The sequence below is a fragment of the Simochromis diagramma genome, unplaced genomic scaffold (assembly GCF_900408965.1).
Source record: "Simochromis diagramma unplaced genomic scaffold, fSimDia1.1 OVJJ01000822.1, whole genome shotgun sequence".
Classification (NCBI taxonomy): domain Eukaryota; kingdom Metazoa; phylum Chordata; class Actinopteri; order Cichliformes; family Cichlidae; genus Simochromis; species Simochromis diagramma.
In genome coordinates this window covers 1,071,779-1,093,821 of record NW_024387520.1, presented here as the reverse complement: position 1 = coordinate 1,093,821, position 22,043 = coordinate 1,071,779, and the positions used below count along the sequence as shown (strand labels likewise).

Here is a 22,043-nt window from a genome sequence, read left to right as displayed (position 1 = left end):
CTTATTTTTCGTATATCTGTAAAGCTTTTTGAATATTTCTTTCTTTCGCGATTTTTACATTTCGTTCCTACCCACGAGTGTGGTTTTACATAGCCTTATTTGTGTTTTCGATCCTGTTGTAAATAGCCTGTTATGTAAACCTGAATTGCCTCGTTTAAAGGTCGCATACAAACAGGCTGCTGTACATGTCAGTTGCCGTGATGTCACTATTATTCATAGGTTTAGCAGTTATATTATGACTACATAATTACAAAAGAAGTGTCGCCGGGATGGATTGAAGGCATAACTTCCTTCACCGGGGGCCCTGCCTGAAAGGATAACTCGGCTCGGTTCCCTCCAATCATCAGTCTCTCTGTCAGCTGTATGTATCGTTAGCCCAGCAGCTAGCTGCAGCTCACCAGGCCAGAGCGGCCGGCCGGTGCATCATCATCCTCAGCTCCCAGCCATGGCGTTGGTTACTCTGCAGCGGTCCCCGACCCCGAGCGCCGCTTCCACCGCCAGCACAGCAACTACGACCGCGGGGGAGGTGAGTTTGGTGCCGAGTGAAGCAAAGCTTCAATGCTCCGTTGTGGTGGTGTCAGAGTGAGGATGAGGGAGATGCTGCCAGAGGAAGGCCTGCTGATTGAGGCTGAATTAGCTAGTTAGTTATGCTAGGCTGTTAGCTCATGGTAGCTAGCAAACGTTTTCGTTATAGAGAGTTGTAGCTGACTATCGCTTATTCCAATTAGTCTGTGAAATCTTTTTTTGTTATTTAATAATATTAAAGAAACGCCACACCTGTTCAATTGGTCAGGTGTCCATTTTAAAGAGCTAACGTTAGCTTAGTTTGACAAGTGCCTCATAAATGATAAGAGCTGTGGCTAACATTAACGTTAGCTGTTTATGATGTGAGTGGCTGACATTAAAATTGAACGTTTTTCTTAAATATATCAAGCACACAGAGCTGTCAGGGAGATTAATGCACTGCTGCTATATTTGCATTAATTTACTGACACTAAAGCTGTGTGGATGTTTTGACTCGGCGGACTTGACCCTAAAATATCTATTACAGAAATCAAATTGGAAACAGTTACACACAGATTATCGCTATTCTAATTTCCATCGTGCTGTGTCGTTGGTCGTGCGATTAAGCATGGGAAAATACCATATTCCTGGCAAACAGACACATACGACGACAACTGAAATTGTTAATACTTAACTGTAACAGTAGATAGTCACGGTTTGAGTTTTCTGCATACTTTCACTGAGAAGAAGTAATGGTTTAAGCCATTCAAAATAAGTTCCCTTTGCTATTTAAGTAGTTATCCGTTACCAGATGGGGGCGCTAACTACCAGCTATAGGCAGAGAAGCTTACCTTGTGCTGCTCTCTGCCTGTAACAGAAACTAGAATTACTATCTATAGCTGGCTTTATTTACAACCAGAAGTGTGTGAGCTGTGTTAGGTAAGGATAGGCTGAAATACTTCTTATTTCTACCTTATTTTGTACTCATAAATATGGTGACACGTTATTTAGTGCAAGTAGATTGTCTCCTTTTTCTAAAGGGGATTTTTTTTTTTGGTCCTGTCCTGTATGTCATTGTTGCCTGACGGCTGTTTAGGTGTGACAGATAAAGCTGGCAGAAATCTGCTGCAGCTATGATGTCATCTGCTCATGAGGGGTGGGTGGGGTGGAGGAGGACTACTGTAGGAAGGGGAGGAAGGAGAACTGAGGTAAACAGGGAGGCAGGAGACACTGGTATGAAGGCATGAGGCAGCTAATGTGTGAGGTTATTTTCATGCTTATGCACAATAATAAAGACACTCAGCTCGCTGTGCATTACTTTGTGGAAGCCCGTGCAAAATGATTTCCTTCCATCCTCCCTACGAATGGTACTCCTCATTTTTATTTTTCCTTTTAGCTGAATGTTTGTTACATTCAGCATCAACTGAGTCCCATTGCCAGTACTTTAATGCACCTTCACTGTGACAAGAAAAATCGTCTTTGGAACAACATCTTTCAAAATATTGATGAACTTTAGAGTCTTATCTACTCTTACACCTTGTAAGCTTCTCTTGGTGGTGTGGCTGCCTTTAAAATGAAGGTAAAACATGTACCTTGACTACCCTGGCATTTACTTCAGAGTCATGTTTTCAATCAAACTCTACCCTAGCATCCCTACAATCCTGCTGTGGTGAGCCATTGTTGATACAGTTAAGAATAGGTGTTTGAAGTTGTACAGCTTTCGTACAGATCACATGAGTAGCTGTAGTGGTGGTAACCCTAGAAAGTATGCTTTATATCAAAATTTAGTATCTCTGTATGTTCATCTTCCAAAATGTAGATGCTGAATGTATAGCACCTCCATTGCTGCTTGTTTTTTTTGCATACATTTATCAGAGTTTGTGCTTAGTAAAATACAGGCAAGACTATAGTTCTGCTATAGCAGTAACAGTGCAGTTGAAATGATTTCAGTATGGTATAAATCTTTTCTGTTATCTCTGTTGCAGGATTTTGGGAGTGAAGATGAACGGCGAGTAAATCTGAGGTAAGTTTACTTCAAATTTAGCTTAAGCTTTCTGTGATATGGTACCACACAGGTGTTATCAACTGACTGTCTGCATCTGCCTTTGAGTCATTTAGTAAAACCTGGAATATTGGCAAACAAGGCGCTATCGGTGAATGAGCACACCTGATTGTCAGGGTCATAAAAAGCGTGTGGGTGTGTGTCTGATTAAAGTCTACAGTTCTTAAAAGCCAACTGTAAAAAACAAAAACCCAAACCAAAAAAACATGCTGTTCCTAGTAGTCTATCATGTAATATGTTGACAATTATGTCTGTTTATTTATCAGCACTTAGACCGATCAACGTGTTCTTGGACTGCGCATCATTATCTGAGTCACTTGGCGTTCCCACAGCTTTTCTTTTTTGCTGTTTAACAGACCGTGTGTGTGTGTGTGTGTGTGTGTGTGGCATAGATTGAAACAAAACTTAACATTTAGGATTTGATCTTTTTATGCCTTTAAAACACACAATATCAGCATTTTTTTTTTTAAGTATTTGACAGCAAGCAAATTATTAAGCAGTGTTTAATGAGTGTAGATAAAAAAAAAAAAATGCTTACTGACTCTCTAGTCTGTTCGGATGGATGTGTCATGTACACTCAGTAGCCACTTTGTTAGTTGCCATTACTGTGCCAGTACCAGGTTGGAGAACTGCCTTAATTCTACGTGGCACAGATTCAACAAGGTGCTGAAAACATTCCTCAGAGACTTTGGTCCACACTGGCATCATCACACAGTTGATGATGATTTGTTGGCACAGTCATGACGTGAATTTCCTGTTCCACCACATCTCAAAGGTGCTCAGTTGGATTAAGATCTAGTGACACTGTAAGCCATTTGAGCACAGTGAACTCATTGTCATTTTAAAGAAACCAGTTTGAGACTTTTTGAGCTTCATGACATGGTGTGTTATTCTGATGGAAGCAGCCATCAGAAGATGGGAACAGTGTGGTCACAAAGGGATGGACATGGTCAGCATCCATACTCAGGTAGGCTGTGGCATTTAAACAATGCTCAGTGGACTAAGGAGACCAAAGTGCTTAAAGATTGCACTACCAAAATTGAGGTCTAATTTTGGTGAGCCTGTAGATTCAGTTTCCTGTTCTTAGCTTCCAGAAATGGCATCTGGTGTAGTCGTCTGCTGCTGTTGCTTATCTGCTTCAACGTTCAACGTGCTGTGCATTTGGAGATGTTCTTCTACATACTTTGGTTGCAGCAAGCGCTTTTTTTAGTTACTCTTCTTTTCTGTTGTATCAAAGCAGACTCGCCATTCTACTCTGGCATAAACAAGGCATTTTTGCTCAGACAGCTGTCGCTCACTGGTAAACCCTAAAGATGGCTGCGTGGGAAAATCCCAGTAGATCAGCAGTTTCTGAAATACTCTGACCAGCCTGCTTTCTTTCCATTTTGATGCTCAGTTTAAACTTTTACAGGTCATAGTAACTATGTCAGGTGTATCTAATAATGCATCATATATATTATGTGTTTATATTATGTAGGAATATGAGAAATCTGACATGACTATAATGTACAGCAGCCATAATTGTTGTAATCTGTTCTTTTCAGTCTGAAGTGGGTTTCCCTTTGTGTACCTGATCTTATAACAAGAACAAGAGTGCATTTTTAGAACAGTCAATGATTTCAAGAAACCACTTGGCTCTAGTAACTTGTGTTTTGAGCATTCAAATTTGTGAATACTCCCAAGCTGAATATGTTTGGTTTGTTATCTTTGGATAAGGGATTCATGCATTACAAGTTCTATGACTCAGCTGTGTTCAGTAATAAACTCAGTTTTCTTCCAAAAGTTTGTTCTGAGTCCCTGGGGCAGCTTGAGAGAGAGAAAGAGGTGTGTTTTTTCAAAATAGAGTAATTGTCCCTTTATCGTGTGTTATTTTATTCTTTTTGTAACATTAATGCAAGTGCACTGTTTTAGGCTCTTTGAGTTTATGTTGATGTAGATGTGTATATATTTTTGACAGAGAAAACATGAAGCAATTTTTAAAAAAAAAAGCTTTCTTCCAATAACTGTGCAAGATGTGAAGGTTTAAAACATTAAATGCAATGACTGTAACAGCTGTATTTTGAAAAATTAACTCGGCCAAACTGAATCTCAAAGCACAGGCAGACTTTTTATTTCACAACAAATCAATACAATAACTTTTGTAACAGCTTAGTCCCATGTACAAAATAAACTTGTCAAGATGGTGAAACAGAGAAAGCCGGTCTTTGTGTGTCACTAATATTGACAGATTTCTCTTTTCTCCTGTTGAAAGTTCTTTGTTCTCATAAACTTGATTCCCTGATTTCTTATTATTCACTTTGGATGATGTGTGCACATTCATCATTTTAAGAGCTTAGTTTCTTTTGGAGTTATGCAATCTTCTGTGCTGTGTCCCCAAGCAATGCATGTGTGAGGGAATGATCTATGTGTGATGCGAGTGCTGGCATGCCTCAAGATTTCTTTCATTTTTTGAGGAGTCTGTAAGATAACATTCTGTGGTTAAAATGCCAGTAAATTCATGTTTATAGTAAGGCGTAATAAGTTGTCTTTTACTTGACAGGCACATTTCTCTTCAGATAAGACTGCTTATCTTCTGCGGTAGATATGTAGTTGCATCTGTTAATTGACAGCTGTGCATCTGCCAACTGGGAGTATTTGTGCTCGCTGTTCCTGGCCCACCTCGATAATGATGACGAATTGGAGGGGTTGATTTGGGCCAACATAAACATCATGCAGGTGTCTATGGCGCTAAACCAAGGAATGATTTCATTTTACCACCTTGTACACAGCAGAGGTGGGCAAGACACAGAATCGGACAAAAATGTGTGTTAATGTGTGCGTTAGAGAAAGAAAGCACAGCACAGATAGTGAGATGAAGGACTGGTAGATGAGGTTGTCCACAGGCACTAGTATACTTGTACTTTTATTGTCCAGAAAGTAAATACTTTTACTCTTTTTTTTTTTTTTTTTTTTTTTTTTGGCAGAACAAACTACAGTAGAATCACCAGATCCGGGTCTATTTTTCTCTGTAACACGATGACGTTATTTGTTTCCTGTTCAGGCCCTTCAAAACTCCACAGATACTTGAGGAGGTCTGTTCCTCCATGTCTGGCCCCTCCCTCTCTTTACTGCTTTCAGTGGTGTCAGTGAGAAAAATGCCAGCATTATGCAACTGACAGCCCCGAGAGGAGGCTTTTTTCCCCTTATTGTGCTGCTGTGTGCAAAACACTCTAAGACCGTGGATAAACCCGCCTGGTTACAGCCTCTGTGTAGCCTCTTTGTGAGTGCTCAGTCTAGTCCAGAGTACCTTTCTAACATAGCAGCTCACCTGGTGACTCAGAGCAGTGCTTTAGCAGACATCTGGTCCTGCTTGGCCCCATTCAGGTCCACCTGGACACTTTTACAGGAACAGCCTACACCTTAATTAAATGACATGCCTTTATTCCTACCTGTTGCTTCTAAAGCTTGACCTTAAATGCAGAATAAGTTCCTATGTTCAGGTCTACGCTTCTGCTTCCTGCACCTGGCACATCAAGCTGTTTAGGGTTTCACCTGGACTGCCACAGAGCAGTTTGTAGAGTACAGCACCTGCTAGTAACCACGGGTGTTACAGACGATGTCCCATTGTTGAGGAGAAAAGGAGGGCTATCTTGTTATCCGTGTCGCAGAGCTATTGTTAGTGTCTGTTAGCCAATCTTCTCAGATTAACACAGTAGTGCCGCTTCATTGTATATGTGTGGGGGGTTAAATGCTTGGTGAGAAAGAGAAAGTGCAAAGGAAAGTTATAGCCTAGGCTACCATGTGGCTGCACGTTTCACCAATTGTTGTGAACTATAATGGCCTCATTGTATTTAATTTCAGTTCCATATTTTCCTTCTTTACCTGCATTTAAAAGCAATAGTCCTTGCTGACATATTAGACATAGAAGATATGCTTGTTTTCACCTCTTGTAATCTCCAACAATATAACACAATGTTGTTTGTTTGTGGTTCATGTGAATGAGTGAGAACCAGCACTGGCCACTTTAAGGAAAGAGCCAAGATAATCCCTCCCTTATAAGCCTGCGTATAATGAGATTTAGGAGTTTTGGGACGTTGCCAGTTCTTACTGTCCTATCCAGCCATGCTTGGCCCATGTGTCAAGCAGCCTGGAGGAACTACCTTGGATTCTGTTGACCTATAATGTGGCATGGAGACATCCCATTAGGGAGTTTCAAGCCAAAATTCCTCAGTCTGCTTTTTTGTCTTTCAAGTGGTTTTGCTTTTCCGTCGTTTTGCAGACATGGTTTTAGCAACACAACATCCTGGAGATAAATGTTCTGCATTAGCTAAGGAAGAAACCACCTCTTTAACTTTGTCATTCTCAGCTGACACAGATTTCATACTGGAGATCTGCACTTTGAGTGATACTGGAATATCTTAATCATAACAGAGCTCAGTGTAACACTGCAAAAGTGTGTGATAGAGACAGGACAGACTGGGAGACGAGGGAGACTGGTTTTGTGTGAGCCTGAGGCAGCGGGTGGAGGCTGCACTATGTCCCTGCAGGAAGAAGGCTGACTTGCACAAAGAGACGCTCACATGAGGGAGGAGGAGGAGGTGAAACGGGGGGAGTGGCATCTGAACAGGCGGCACTTCTCTACTGAGCAGCGCAGATGAGTACAGGCTGTCAGTCAGTCTGTCACTCAAGAGTGCTGTAGCCACCATTCTTCTCTTGCTTTGCTCCTTCGCTGTTTCTGGAGGCTGACCAAGAGGGGTTACCTCGTGCAGGAGACGCGTGTGTCTGGTTCGGGTTAACAGGATGTATCTGGTTGTAGAAGCCATTGAGGAGGCCATGATGAAGATGCTACCTTATTTTGTGAAGAATGCAGTGTTGACCCAGAGTGAGATAAACCGCATGTAAGTTAAGTTTAACTTCTAAATGGGATTTAAACAGCTAAGAATGAAATCCTTCACTGATATGATAGTGGTTAGATTTTGAAACAACTTGGTATATTCTAACTTTTAATAAAATCTGTCAGTATAAGTTGTTGAAGATTGTCTGGATTCTATTCGAATAGATGCCGTGGCGTCTTTTCAGGTCAACAGACTAAGTTGGTTTTAGGACTTTTCCTGCTGATATGAGATAATGAACATCAGTTAAAAGGAGTTATGCGATTCCAAAATCTTGGATTCACCTTCATTCTGTTAGTAGCTGTGCTCTTGTGACTTTTTCACTGTGATCTTTTCACTATGATGTAAATAAGGTATGGGTACAGCACTCCACATTCTAGCTGAATCATTTTGGCTATCTGGCGAGCTTTTCTTTCATAGCCTTTTGTTTTTTTTGTTTTGCTTTGATACCAGATGTATTTTTAGCCATAGTGTTTGTGGAGAAGCTGATAGCAGGGTGCTGCAGGGTAAGAGACAGTAGGTTCAATTAGGATGTCTGAGTGTGATCGTGAAGCTGCGGGACAGCTCTTGATTTTACACGAGGACAAGTTTCACAGATTCTCAAATTTCACCAGAGTGCACTTTTGTTTTTTGTTTTTTTTTGCTAGAAGTTATCTAGTATCACAGGTTAAGATCAGTGAACTTACAGTTGGATTACAACTTAGAAAATGAAGGCAGCATGGATTTTGTGCAAATTGCTGAGCAATAATGGGGCTGTTGCTCTGCTCTTGCTCTTGGTATTGCCACTTTTGGCACATATAGTCGTTCCCTGACAGTAGACCTTCCTGACAGCGTAATAAATCCCAAGCAGAGAACACAGTGAAACAAAAATCCTCCAAAGTGAGACAAAAAGCTCTTGTTGAGAGGTGTCCACCCCCATACTTTGTCACTGAAACTTTTTTGCTGTGCTGCTGGGGGCGGCCGGAGTTTATTGTGAGGTGTACAAAACGAAATCCTTTGTTCCCACAAAATCATCTGTTTTGAGCCAGGCCTGCTCTTGTGTATGTGGGTTGTGAAAGTATGATCAGAGAGGGCTGTTTGGGAGAGGAATTCCAGAGCTGGATATAAAAATGTGCAGTAGTTGATTTAATTCAGATGAGGACATTTATGATAATAATTCATATTTGAGTTTTTCTCTGAGGCAACCTTAGGAGCCACTGCAGTAATCGGCAGTTTCCCCTGGAAGTGTGATTTCATCTCAATTCTTTTCATTAAACTTGTGCAAACTTGAGATGCAAAATATTTTTTCTTTTCTTTCATAATCATAAACTGATGCCAGTGTTGCTTTCTAAGCTCACACAACTTGAAAACAGTGATTTCCTGATGACCGTATTTGCAGGCAGGCACTTCTTTAGTACATGTTAGGATTTTGTTTTTTCAAAGATGTCCTGGTTTGCCAGAGTGCACACACAGAATACATGATGCATGTGTTCCACGCAGCTGCCAGGTACTGTAGATTTATGAATGCATTGACATTGTTTTTCAGTGAAATGGAATGATTGAATTCAGCCCGGAGGAAACACCTCACTTATTTATTTATTTTTGCGCCTTCATACTTGTGTCGTCTGTTGACACGTCTTAAGCCTAACCTGAAAAACTCATGGATTTTTACAAGCAGGTGTGACGTAGTAATTGCTGCTTTTTGGTCTTTGTGGAGGTTAAGCGCCGCAAACAGCTGCAGTTTGGTCAGTTATTTGGGCCTGTGCTGCATTATACCAAGACAGTGGAGTCCTGACAGGTCAAATCTGAGTGCAGCAGAAAAAAGACAGATAAGCATTCAGGATCAAAGCTTGATTCATGGCGGCTGCAGACCTGACGTCTGGGCCTGTAACATGGCAGCTGGGCTTTTCCACTCAGCTGTTGAGGTAATTCGCCCTCAGCAGACAACCAGGATTTATTGTCATCTCGTTGGATGTTTCCAACTGAACAGAAGCATCCTGTTAAAAAAAAATAAAAAAAAAATTCATTTGTCTCGTGTCCCACTGTTTGGTTGAGTTTTCCAAAGAGCAACCTGAGCTGTTGCTCTGCTGAGTTGTCCTTTACGCACAGTGTGTCTTTTCTAAAGATGTGTAACCCCTGACTTTCCTCTCATTTGTTTGCAGCCTGAGTGAGAGCTTCTTCATGGTGAAGGGTGCTGCTCTCTTTCTGCAGCAGGGAAGCAGTCACCAAGGCCAGAAAGCACATCCTCATCACAAACATGCAGGTGAGACACTACAGTACCCACGTCATTCACCCAAACTGAACTCATGAGCTTGTGAATCTCTTCATTAGACTTCTCATCCAGGTTAGCTGGTAAACTTCCTAACACTGCAGCAGATGTTTGCGGCTGAGGTGTGGAGAATGGAGGCTGCCTCGTTGATAAGCATGTTCCAGACGTGTAGCTTAGGCAGATTAGTGCTTAAATCCAGCGTATGTTAGCACTGTGGACAAAACTTCTGCTGACGATTAAAGGAGGGCCTTATCATTTGAACTACTTTGCTTTGTGTTAACTTTACCTAGTAACTATAAACAGTTGTACTCAGATTTCCCTTTTGTGACTTTGTTTGGTAGTTTTTCATCATTTTAGCTCAAGCAAGATAAACAAAATTATTCAAGTTTAATTTTTTATGTGAAACAGAGTTTGTGGTTCTTTGTGTAAATTAATGCCACAATACTATTATATTGCAATAGAATAATGGAATTTGGATATTGTAAAAATAGAACCATTATGCAAATTGCTTTAAGTCTCTCATTTATGGTTACACTCCTGTGAGGCCTGTTTGAACTTAAACTAGTGATTTATCTGTAATTGATTTTCTATTTATTAAAGTCAGAGGTTTCGTTACAAGTTGAACTGAACTTGCATGTATCTTTAATCACTTTTGAAAGACACAATTATAGATTTAAAGACATAAGGCTTACGAGTCAGTCCAATGACATTATGGGTCTTTAACACTAGCCAACAGTTGAAGCACTGCCAAGTCACTTGGCAAGTGCTGGCTGCGGCTGGCAGCTTGGTCTATGCTGCCAGCCACTTTGTCAGGTAACCCACATATTTGAAGGTCCTACTTTGTCCTCAAACACATTTTACTATGGAAATACTTGTGTAATTTCCCAGTAACTCTGGCCTTTAAGAAACGAAAAGTGCAGAACAGTGAGAGGGATTCATGCAAAACATGCATGAGAAGAAGGGAAGAACAACTGCTCTGTGGGAATAAAATATTTTGGTCTCATCAACCAGTTTTGTGGAAATAACCATGACATTAAAAATACAATGCTCTGCAATCTGGGAGACAATATTTATGTGGCTGTGACGTGTTTGACTTTACATATGAGTGAGCTGTTTGGTTGTTGTTAACTTCTCTCCAGGCTCAGTGGTTTAAGTGAAGACTTTAAGTTGAACTAGTTTAAACTAGACTAACAAAACAATGAATACAGTGCATTTATGTGTTGAGTATGACTGGTAACTTGCAGCTGTTAGTGTTAGGAACTCACTTGACTTTGATCCACAGCATGTGAATAGTTTTCTGAGGATTTATTTCTAACAGCTATGAAGAATGAACCCAAAGCATAAACAGGGTCTGTCAAATAAATTCAGAGTAATGTTTTAGTACTGAAAACAATAACTTGGTGGAGGAGCTTTAGAATACCTTCAATATAGTGTTGATCCTCCTTTTTTTTTATTTTATTTTATTTTTTTATTTGTAGGTTTTAAATATAATGTGTATAGTTTAAGCCTGGCCCAAAAATCAGAGCAGAGAAATGAAATGACACTGCCAGAAAGAGTCTTTTGCCTTGTCTCATGCCAGTATCTGTAAGTTAAACCAGTCAGGATGTCAGTTTGTTTCTCCTGACCTGTTGTGACATATTTCAAAATAGCTGGCTCTCTATCAACTGCTGGTCCATCTTCACGCCCTGTTTTATTATCCAGCTCCACTGACATGTCTTGGCAGATAGATCACTCAGTGATATAAAAGGAGCCAAGACAAGTTCTTGAGTTGTTGTGGTTAGATAAATTTGTGCATGCAATTTCATTGTCAGTTCACGTTTTGTCAGCTGATAAGAATCACTGAGCAGGTGATCTGTTCGTTTTTCCAGGAGCAGGTATTAGTTTTGGCCTTGATGTTCAACACTAGGGAGCAGCCTAATTTCACTTACCTTCAGTATCCTTCAGCAGTGCATTTAATAAGCCACTGTGCTTGCTTTTTATTCTCCTTAATTCTCCTTATTGTTTTCAAACTACAAATGTGTGTATGCTGATGAACATTTATAATAACTGTCACCACCTCAACAGGTGACTTACCTCAACACCTGCAGGTGATGATAAACATTCTTCGATCAGAGGACAGAATCAAACTGGTAAGAGACGGCTTAAATCTGTTCATACATCTAGATGGAAACACACACACACACACACACACACACACACACACACACACACACACACACACACACACACACACACACACACACACACACAGTGAGACCAGTGACTAACAAACCCTCCAGAATGCATTTTATTGTGTAATCAGATGCTTATTTGCTCACTGTAATTATTAGCTCACAAGGGCAGGTTTGAACATACTCAGGAGAGCATTACAACATGTTTCCATAGCATAGGGGTGTATGTGTTACCCACTTTATGTTTACCAGCTATGTGCCCGCATACATCCTGAGCACTCAGCTACCCTGTTGCATCAAGCGTGCAACACTTTGTTGGACAGAAAAGCAGTTTACCAGAATTTTCTTGCTTCTCCTGTGCATTAGCTTTTATGTGCAATTGAAGTTTTCTGCCTGTGTGAAGGCAGTTAACACAATGTTAACATTTTAATTCTTATATAAATACTTAAATTAGTGTTTTGAAATTTTATAACCTGGATGAAACACTTTGAATTCCACTGTTTGTGTCTTGTGCAGGCGGTACGGCTGGAGAGTGCATGGTCAGATCGTGTGCGGTACATGGTGGTGGTGTACACCAGTGGGCGACAAGACACAGAGGAGAACATCCTTCTGGGAATCGACTTCACCAACAAAGACTGGTAAAATATGTAGAGTTTAATATTCTTTAAGGCTAAGCTCCATTTAAGACTTGATATTTTTATTTGAGTTTATTCTGAACAAGACAGATGAAATAATTTATACAATATGTACTTGTGAATGTAGATAGCACTCACCTGCACCACTCTGGCTGAAGCTTTAAATATGTCCTTGTTTCTAGCAACACACAAGCTCAAACCTTTGTACCTTAAAACAGTTGACATTTAAATGTTACCATTTCTCTGTTGGAGCCATGGAGTTACCTGTGAAGCTAGTAGTTTTAAACAAAATACAAATTTCTTGTATTTTTTTCTTGTAACAACTGTAGGAAGTGTTTTTCATTCTCTGATTAAAAGTCCATGTAGAAATTGTTCTTTCATTCCCCTTTTTTGCCTTTTTTATTCTAATTTTCCAGTAAAAGCTGTTCGATAGGCATGGTGCTACCTCTGTGGAGCGATACAAAGATCCACTTGGATGGAGATGGGTGAGTTTTTATTTTATTTTTTTATTCTTTCTTTATGACCCTTGTTTTAAGGACAGAGGCCACAGCTGGAGCATTATCATGCTGCTTTTTTTTTTTTTTTTTTTGCATCCATCCCTGACACTTTAGATGAACACATAGTAACCATCTGTTTTATTTGCTCCTCAGGGGTTTTACTGTGAACACGGCAGGTCGGACTCATGTCTTCAAACCCGTGTCAGTGCAGGCTATGTGGTGAGTAATGATCAACCCCTGGAGTCACAGTGGCTGGCTGCTACAGTTGACTTTCATGGCACACAACAATAAATCCCCTAATAGACAGACTCTGCTGCAATGGTGCAGGCTGAGGCAGTGCTCAATATGCCACCTACTGGCATAAAGACATATGTGCACAAAAGTGCACAAGGCCAAACTGTAAACAACACAATCATGTGATTTTATTTTATTATTTTTTTCATCATTAAAGAGAATCAAACTATCAATTCTTTATTTTCCTATTCAACAACCATCTAGGTCAGCCCTGCAGGTTCTGCACAAAGCATGTGAGGTTTCACGCAGGTATAACTATTTCCCTGGAGGAATGGCTCTCACCTGGATGGGCTACTATGAGAGCTGCATTGCTTCAGACCAGAGCTGCATCAACGAGTGGAACGCCATGAAGGACTTGGAAACCACACGACCAGACTCACCCACCATGTTTGTCGACAAGTCAGTAAACGCGGTCCAACTTAAATTTTGTTGAAATGGGTTCAGATGTTTTTTGGAGCAGCTGTCTTTAACAAGTGCTGAGAGTTTCATGAGACATCATCTTTTGCAGGCCTTCAGAGAGAGAGAGGACAGAGTGCCTTATTAAAGCAAAACTCAGAAGCATCATGACGTGCCAGGACCTTGAGAACGTCACCTCCAAACAGGTTTAAAAAAAAAAAAAAGTCATTTATTTTCCATTTCATGTGGTTTAGTTTTGAAAGGCTTCCTTTAAATTTTATTCTTTAAAGATTTATCATTATTTATGGAAATACTTGGGCACGCCTGTGCAAATTTCTTGCTTTGGAAGTGAAAAGAACTACTAAGCAAACATCTAAACATGCATCCTACTTTTTTCTCATTAACTTAAATTATAGCATTTGGCTATCCTACCAAGTTAGTTGTTACTAACCCCTCTTTACACCATTTATCTTTTCTATTCTTGATTTAGGATTTTATTCACTTTTTACCATATAGCATAAAGTCTCCCTGCAGATTCTCTGTTTAGGAAACTCTGAATGCCACTCCATACACTTTGTGCTTGTTGAGCTCTAGATTGGATTTGTTTTTTACTTAAATTTGGTCACTGTAGTCTCTTCATCAACAAACGGATACAGTGAATTGGGCTTACCCAAGCTTAATGCTTTAGTCTTCTGTGATGAGGTTGCAGGTAGGATTTCCTTTTTAGATGTAGATCCTGTTTCTGCATCAGTGCTGCAGAGTGGAGAGGTGCAGTGCCACTTGTGTCAGCTAAACCTTCCTGCAGCTCCTTTGCAGTTATATGAAGGTCAATATTCTGCTTAGGTTTCACCCAGCAGATGGGCAGTTGTATCTGAAAGTATTAATAGTCTTTCAGATGTTGTCAATACCTCCATATTATTGCTTTAACTGCCATTTCTTAATGTAAATTTTTGACTGTCTAGCTTGCAAGATAAAAGATGTTTTGAATAGCCCCTGTCCTTTGTTTTGGTAGGTCACTTGATGAAATAAAAATCAATGCACTAACTTGTTAAAAGAGATCACTTAAATGTGTGTTTATTGCCCTTCACACATAAGTCATGCTGTGTGTTTTTTGTTCAGATCCGTACAGAGTTGGAGCAACACATGAACTGCAACCTTAAGGAATACAAAGAGTTCATTGATAATGAGATGCTGTTGATCCTGGGTCAGATGGACAAAGCCACCCTCATCTTTGACCATGTCTACCTGGTGGGAAAACTAATGCTGTCTCTTACATTGACAGAAACATTTGCTACATCTGTTGTTTCCTGCGAGTAGCTGAGATAAAATGATTCCTTTTCTGTTCTACCCCAAAGGAACATTAGTGTTAAAGTAATCTTGCCTTTAAAATCATTGTTTTGGAGAAAGAACAGTCTCCCGAAGATTTGAAAATATACCCAGTCTAAACATTATTTTCTCTCATTTTGTTTTTTAGGGCTCTGAATGGAATGCATCTAATTTGGAGGAGCTGCAAGAGTCAGGGTGATTTATTTTAGATAATAGAGAAGCTCAGATATCCACATAAAAAAACATATTTTCATTATGATTTGAGCAAGAAAGAATGCTGTTGATGAGTTCCTGTTATCTTTCCTCCCCAGGGTGGCCTATATACTCAATGTAACCCGAGAAATAGACAACTTCTTTCCAGGCACATTCAGTTATCACAACATACGCGTCTACGATGAAGAGGCCACCGACCTGCTTGCTCACTGGAACGACACATATAACTTCATTGTTAAAGCAAAGTGAGTCCTGAGTGGAACAGAAAACATGTTGATGATATAACTATCTGTATGTCATCATCACTAGAGACTTACTGTCAACAAAGCTAGTATTTTAGTGAAGTAACACATTAGTACATATAAATATACAGCTGAGGTCATAAATGACCCCACTTGGTAACTTCAAGGTTGTAGTACATACACTTACTCATTCATTAGGCACACCTTGCTAATACTAGGTCAGACCCCCTTTTGCAGTCAGAACTGCCTAAAATTCTTTATGCCGTAAATTCAACAAGGAAACATTCCTCAGAGATTTTGGTCCATATTGACATGATAGCATCACGCAGCAGATGATGCGAATCCCCTGTTCCACCACAGCCCAGAGGTGCTCTCTTGGATTATCCTGCTGGAAGCAGCTGTCATAAGATGGCCCCACGGCTGTGGAGTTTAGTGTTCGGCTGGTAGCAAATATCCTTCATACTATTGCACCACCACCACAAGCCTGTCTGGCACAAACAACCATGCCACGTTCACTTAAACTGCCTTTCTCCCCAATTCTGATGTTCAGTTTAAACTTCAGCAGGTTGTCATGACCATGTCTAAATGACTAAAAGCCATTGAGGTGTTCCCATGTGATTGAATGTTTAGATATTTGTGTTAAAAAGAAGTTGAACAGGTGTAGTTAACAAATCTGTTATGTAGCAGAAAAACAGAATTCCAGCTTAACTTCCTGCTTTAGGGATCATATTTTCTGACAACACTTGAACCAGCCAGGCAGGTTCTTGAAGTGCTGATTAACACAAAATTTGCTTTGGTAAAGTTGACACAGTGGGGAAATAAAGGGATCCACCAGTTTAAGTGTTGGGGAGGTGCTCAAGTCCATAAGCTGAGGCCACAAGTGAAAAAGAGAGATTTTGGGAGTGAGAGAAGGAGCAGCAAGGAGAGAACTAAGTAAACAATTGAGAAAGCAAACCTCACATGATTATTTTATCACGTGTGTGTTCCAAAATATTGCTTAATAAGTGTAAAACCGTTCCAGCATTTTCTGTTTTACTTTGGATCATCCCTTTCACAAAACAGCTGAATCGAGTAATAGAATGAGTCTGGTTTACTTATTAAGAAAATTAGTCCTCAGATGCCTCTTTTGTTTTTAATCTACTATCCAACCTCAACAGTTTTTCAGATGAGACGAAGGCAAATGTGGAAAAGGAAAGTTTGTAGTTTATTTGGTTATTTTCATTGCTAATTGATGTTTATGTGTTTTATAAAAATGTGCATGTATTCCTTCCCACAGAAAGAACCGCTCCAAGTGTCTCGTTCACTGCAAGATGGGTGTCAGTCGGTCTGCCTCCACCGTCATCGCTTATGCCATGAAGGAGTACGGCTGGTCGCTAGAGAAAGCTTATAACTTTGTCAAGCAAAAGAGGAGCATCACGCGACCCAACCCAGCTTTCATGAGACAGCTGGCAGAATACGAAGGCATTTTGGATGCCAGGTATAATCCCTCGATTGATCTATGCATAAATTGTCTTCTCTTAGGTGAACTCTTTAAGCGTTTTTAAACTTGTGTTTGGTCTCTCTCTGTTTTCAGTAAACAACGGCACAACAAGCTCTGGCATCCAGACGGAGACTGTGAGATGGCCGAGGGACAGCAGGGAATGGCTCAGTGCTGCAGAGGAGAGGAGGGAGGCATCCTGACTCCAGATCCAGGAATGTCTCCCTGCTGTGAGGAAGCACTATCTGATAAAGGTGCAGCGTGCCCCTCCCCATGCAGGACTGTTCCCCTGGAGAACGACCCAGCCTACAACAACTATTACTTCCGCCGTCTCTCTGACTCTGCGCTGGACAGTGAACCATCAACACCTGTGCGCGGCCCTCCCCTTCTCGGCATGGAGAAGGTCTTTATAGAAATTGAGGATGTGGAAAGGGATGCTCTGCTGGATGACGAGGCCTTTGGTGGCCGTGAGGGCTTGCCGCTCCCCCACTTTGGGCCGACGGCAGAGGGGACTGCGGCCCAGACCTGCAGTCGCGGTCCGGAGCCCCTTGAGGAGCTGCGTCTGAGGCTGGAATTCAGCACAGTGGAGGAGGAGGACGAGGAGGACGTGCAAAAGGAGGAGGCAGAGATGGAGGTATTAATGCAGCCAGATGATGAAGGCGGTGGTGAAACACAAGATGTCGAAGTAGAGGGTAATGGGATGGACCTGGCAAGTCTCAATGAAAATTCCAACAATAACAACCATTTCAGCACTCCATGCAACTACAATGTAAGTTTGAAAAATGAAGTTTAGCCCATATTTCAGACTGAAAATGCTAAATATTTGCATAAATAACTGTTGCTTGTTGCATTTGTTTTTCTGCGCCGTCTTTATTTAGAAAAAAGCTTCCTCCATCCTTCCAGCCGATGCTTCTACGCCACTGCCTTGGTGTGATCAGACCAAGTCTTATCTGAAACAAGATTCTCCAAACTTGGCTTCTAAGCGTTGCCTTAACCTGACTCCTCCCGAAGTCCCAAGTGCTTCATTCCTACAGTCCCATACCTCATCTGAAGGCCTCAGATCCTCAGTGGGACTGCGGTGCCCCTGTGGGCCTCTGTGTGACTGTGCCAACTGTGCTGCCTCCCCAACCAAGGCTCCACTTGAAAGAGAGGAACGGCTTGGAGAATCACTGCAGTTAGTAGAGCCTGAGCATAATGGGGAGTTCTCTGAAGTAAAGACTGAGCTTGATGAGAGTCAGTCTGCTAGTGCCTCAGAGGCTCTCCCTGAGCTGATGAAGATCGATTCTGAGGAAGACAAGCCTGCAGTGGCTTGCTACCTTGGCCAACAACAGGAGACCCTTTTACAGCTGCGACAATCTGGGTTGGTCCGCCGCCGTGCAGAGAGACTAGAGAGACTTGCGGGTTTATCTCAGGAAAGCCTGAACTCTCTGAAGCCTTTGCACGGATGCCAAATGTCCCAAAAGAGTCCCTTTCACACTGAGGAGGACGAGGAGTTCTCCGGCGACTTCGCTAAATCTTCAACGCCATGCCAAGTGCGGTTAGAGCCACTGGTCGTGCCACTGACCAATGAAGCCTTGTTGGGGGTGGTGGGGTCTGGACTGCTTACACCCACCTCCTCGCCTCACGGCTCCACCTTGACACGCAGCTCCAGCAGCGACAGCCTGAGGAGCGTGAGGGGGAAGCCTGGCCTCGTACGTCAGAGGGCACAGGAGATCGAGACCCGCATGCGGCTAGCAGGCCTTACAGTGCCCTCGAGGCTGAAGCGGTCCAACTCGCTGGCCAAGTTGGGCAGCCTCAACCTGTCCTCCGAGGACCTGTGTTCAGTCTGCTCCTCAGATGCAGGAACACTCCTGCTCCTCTCACTGTCGCCAGAGCCAGACCCCAGCTTGGACTGGGACTCCCCGACCACCTCTGCGCTATCCCGGCCCCGCAAGGACTTGCACACTCCAGAGAGGGCACGACCAGGTGAACCTAGAAGCTGACAAATCAAGTGGAGGCTGTGTACGGTCCACTCATCCCCTCTTCTGTCACCCTGCGGGGCTGAAGAAGGTTGTACAGATTCTGGAAACGGGAAAGGGTCGAGTCTGAGAAAATAAAAAGAAAGCCAACTGTTGTTATAAGGAGTGTATGCTCTCCTTTGCCACATTGTTTCTCAAACTGCTGTTCACAGTGATGAAAGTTATATTGCTGTATCTGAGAAGTGTGTAAAGCCATCAGTTCACCTCTAAGTTGTTTGATTTATGGACAAACAAGTGCCTTACCTACGAGACCAGAGGCACAGAGCTGTGTGTTCGTCCGCAGAACGAGACGGTACGGTGATCTGTAACCTTTAATTTGGTGTCCACTGGCACTTATCTTATTTTTATCTGTCGGGTACAAAGTGGTAGCCTACATTGATGAACTTGATTCCCTCAAAGAGCTTCACATAAAGCAAACTGTTGAATAAACATAGTTGTTTACCACACGGTTTATGTTTAAGATGCTAGCGGGTTGTAAAATTAATGGTTACCTCATGTTGTGTTCATGGAGCTTTTGCTCACATGAACGCCAAGCAAGAGTTCAAGTCAGTTCAGTTGCTGATGTCTAGTTAAAGTGAGGAAATCAGTTTGGTTTTTAAATCCATTTTAATGCAGAAGTGTACTGTGTTAATGCATTTACTATGTGTTAGTCCCTGAGTGAGTGAATGGGATGAGAGTAGAGAGGAGAGGTAACTTTTTGCCAGAGGCACGCTCACTGTTCTCAACAAACAGAAACATTTCTGAGTTTGTTGTTCCTTTGCACTGCTTTTTTATTGAGTGAATACTGGTACACAACAAGCTATCTTCCAAAATAACATTGGAGTAATGTTATTGACCTCATCATTCCCTACAATGTTCACTGTTCTTGGGAGAGCGGAGTGTGGAGTCACACTACATGGCTGAAAAGCGTGACAGAAACTGGGGATTTATGACAGCTAAAGTTAGCTGAACATTCTTGACAAAACAACAGAAAACATTACAACATTCTTTACCTTAAAATTATTTAAGGGTTGCCAACATTTTTAGCTCACAACATTTTTTACTATTTTTTTTTTTTCCAATGTGAAAGACCAAAGTGTTTTTGTTGTTGTTGGGGTTTTTTTTTTTTTTTTTTTTTAAGTTTTTAAATTTTGGCTGTCTTAAATAGGAAATGCCGTTGAAGCTGTATGAAACATGTGAATCATAACGTCAATCACGTACATATTTAAATGCTGTCACATCTGTTTTGCACCTTTTGGGAGAAACAAAAGAGACTCGTTGGAGTCACCGGGCTCATAGCTGTTAAGCTTTTACACTCATATCATTAATGAGTTCTGAAGCTTTTGTCACACTGACGTGACAGCGATCACAGTAGGTTACTTCATGGTTTGGTAACCATTTTCTTTTTATATTTAAGTATGCAGTAATTTTTGTACTGTACATTGCTGTAGTTTGAATGCATATTGCACTTTTTATGTTGGTAAAGATACTGTACTGTATGTGTTAATTATGGAAATAAACATTTCTTTTACATAATTGCTTTTGCTCTTCCCTCTCTGAGCATAATTCTTTCAAAACTGAAGAGTTACTCAGGATTTCGTAAAAGATCCAAACGTTGCAATTCGGGGTCGAATGCCAGAGGGGACCGACAGGAATCACAGTCGTCTCAAAACTGAGCCCCCAACAGTTAAGTACTGGTTCATGAAGATAAAGTAAATGGAAAAATAACATACAACAACAATACAAAATAACACACATGGAAATACAATCTATAAAGCAAAAATGGAGTTTGAATAATTCTAACCAGCTTTAAAGTTAAGAAAGGTGTTCGTACCAAGTATTATCATTTCAAGTCGTCTTTGTGTGAAAAGACTTGTGTCTGACATTTTTCATAGATTTCATAGTTTTTGTGACAAGCTGCTAGTAATAAACTGCCAAAAATACAATTGAAAATCATTTTTTCACCAAGTTGTTCTCAAGACCACTTTCAAAACAATACAGCAAAGTGGTTCCTTGGAGGAAAACTAACATTTTTGCCCCATAATATACATGATTATCAGCTATGGTAACCCTGACTGGGTAACTTAATCCAACTTAATTTACAGATTCAAAACAACACGTACCTGGGGAATAAGTTTTTATTCCACGTTCTTTTGCATTTAAAAACCAAAATGTTTTTTTCTTTTCTTTTGTATTTTATTGTTTTGCGATTATTTCCGTTTCCTTGCATTTTTACAACTCATTTTTTCTCTGTAGTGCCCAGTCAGTATCTCTATTTTTTTTTCCAATTTTCAAATTACAAACAATGTGGATGGATGGCAAATGGAAAAATACGTTTTTGCACTTCTAATAAATAAAAGGTTTTAGTCTTTGCAATGTTTTGGTGAACACAAACAGCTGGAATAATCTTCATGAATGTTCGAACTGTCCGGCACAGATATTCAGACATAATAACGAAATACACGAATCCACTGTGATGGAGTGTGCGCCCTGACATTACATCATGATTGTGCCCTCATCTGTACGCTTTGGCAGAGGAAATATTTTCTAACAGCCAGGTTATATAACATCTGGCTTCCCGTCAGTGTTTGTATGACATCAGTGCATGAGTTAACTTACAGACTCCTGTTTCTCCAGGCCTGCGTGTGACCGTGTGTATGAATGCTGCTCCTGTGCACAGAATAGCGTGTGGTGAGGAAGTGAGGTGGCTAAGCTGCAGTTTTATGTGTGTGTGAATAAAACCCATTTCTACTTGGACTGGTTTGTCAACGGATGTGAAATGAATGACTAGTCCCCTGATGTAATCTGTTAAACAGTTGTAAACAGGCGCATTAATCTGCTAAAAAAAAAAAAAAGCCTGCTTCGAGTAAAACATCGCGTTAAACTAGTAACAAATTGTTTTTTTTTTCGAGATTAGATTCAAAGTGACCTTTATAAACTCAAACACACCGGCTTATAAGAACACTGGCTGCCTGTCTGTCGGCACAGTAGCTTTCAGTAAGCAGCCGGTGGGTGTGGACGGGCCCCTCTTCCCCTTCGTCTGCCGGTGAATTCTTGGCTGCAGCACCTCCACTTTTGTTTTATTATCTGAGGACACATCCTGTTTGGGA

At 41.1% G+C, this 22,043-nt stretch overlaps 1 protein-coding gene across 2 annotated transcripts; it reads left to right on the top strand.

Moving 5' to 3' along the window:
* Window positions 1-26: 26 nt before the first annotated feature.
* ssh1a (slingshot protein phosphatase 1a) lies at window positions 27-20,469 on the top strand. Of its 2 annotated transcripts, XM_040019322.1 has the most exons (15): window positions 27-526; window positions 2,490-2,527; window positions 9,579-9,679; window positions 11,750-11,814; window positions 12,373-12,494; window positions 12,908-12,976; window positions 13,142-13,207; window positions 13,487-13,681; window positions 13,791-13,884; window positions 14,798-14,926; window positions 15,153-15,199; window positions 15,316-15,462; window positions 16,736-16,936; window positions 17,033-17,705; window positions 17,815-20,469. In XM_040019322.1, exons 1-15 carry the CDS (start codon window positions 446-448, stop codon window positions 18,916-18,918), a joined length of 3,132 nt encoding a protein of 1,043 aa, XP_039875256.1. In that variant the 5' UTR covers window positions 27-445; the 3' UTR covers window positions 18,919-20,469. The 2 variants fall into 2 exon arrangements, with proteins under 2 accessions (XP_039875256.1, XP_039875257.1); XM_040019323.1 differs by lacking the exons at window positions 27-526; window positions 2,490-2,527 and adding an exon at window positions 2,534-7,443.
* Window positions 20,470-22,043: the final 1,574 nt, after the last annotated feature.

Excerpts from the sequence above, each read along its gene's own strand:
- ssh1a (XM_040019322.1), top strand. The coding sequence starts at position 446 with ATGGCGTTGGTTACTCTGCAGCGGTCCCCGACCCCGAGCGCCGCTTCC. Across the intron at positions 11,815-12,372 it reads CAGAGGACAGAATCAAACTG|GCGGTACGGCTGGAGAGTGC; the intron begins GTAAGAGACGGC and ends TGTCTTGTGCAG. Across the intron at positions 13,682-13,790 it reads CCCACCATGTTTGTCGACAA|GCCTTCAGAGAGAGAGAGGA; the intron begins GTCAGTAAACGC and ends CATCTTTTGCAG.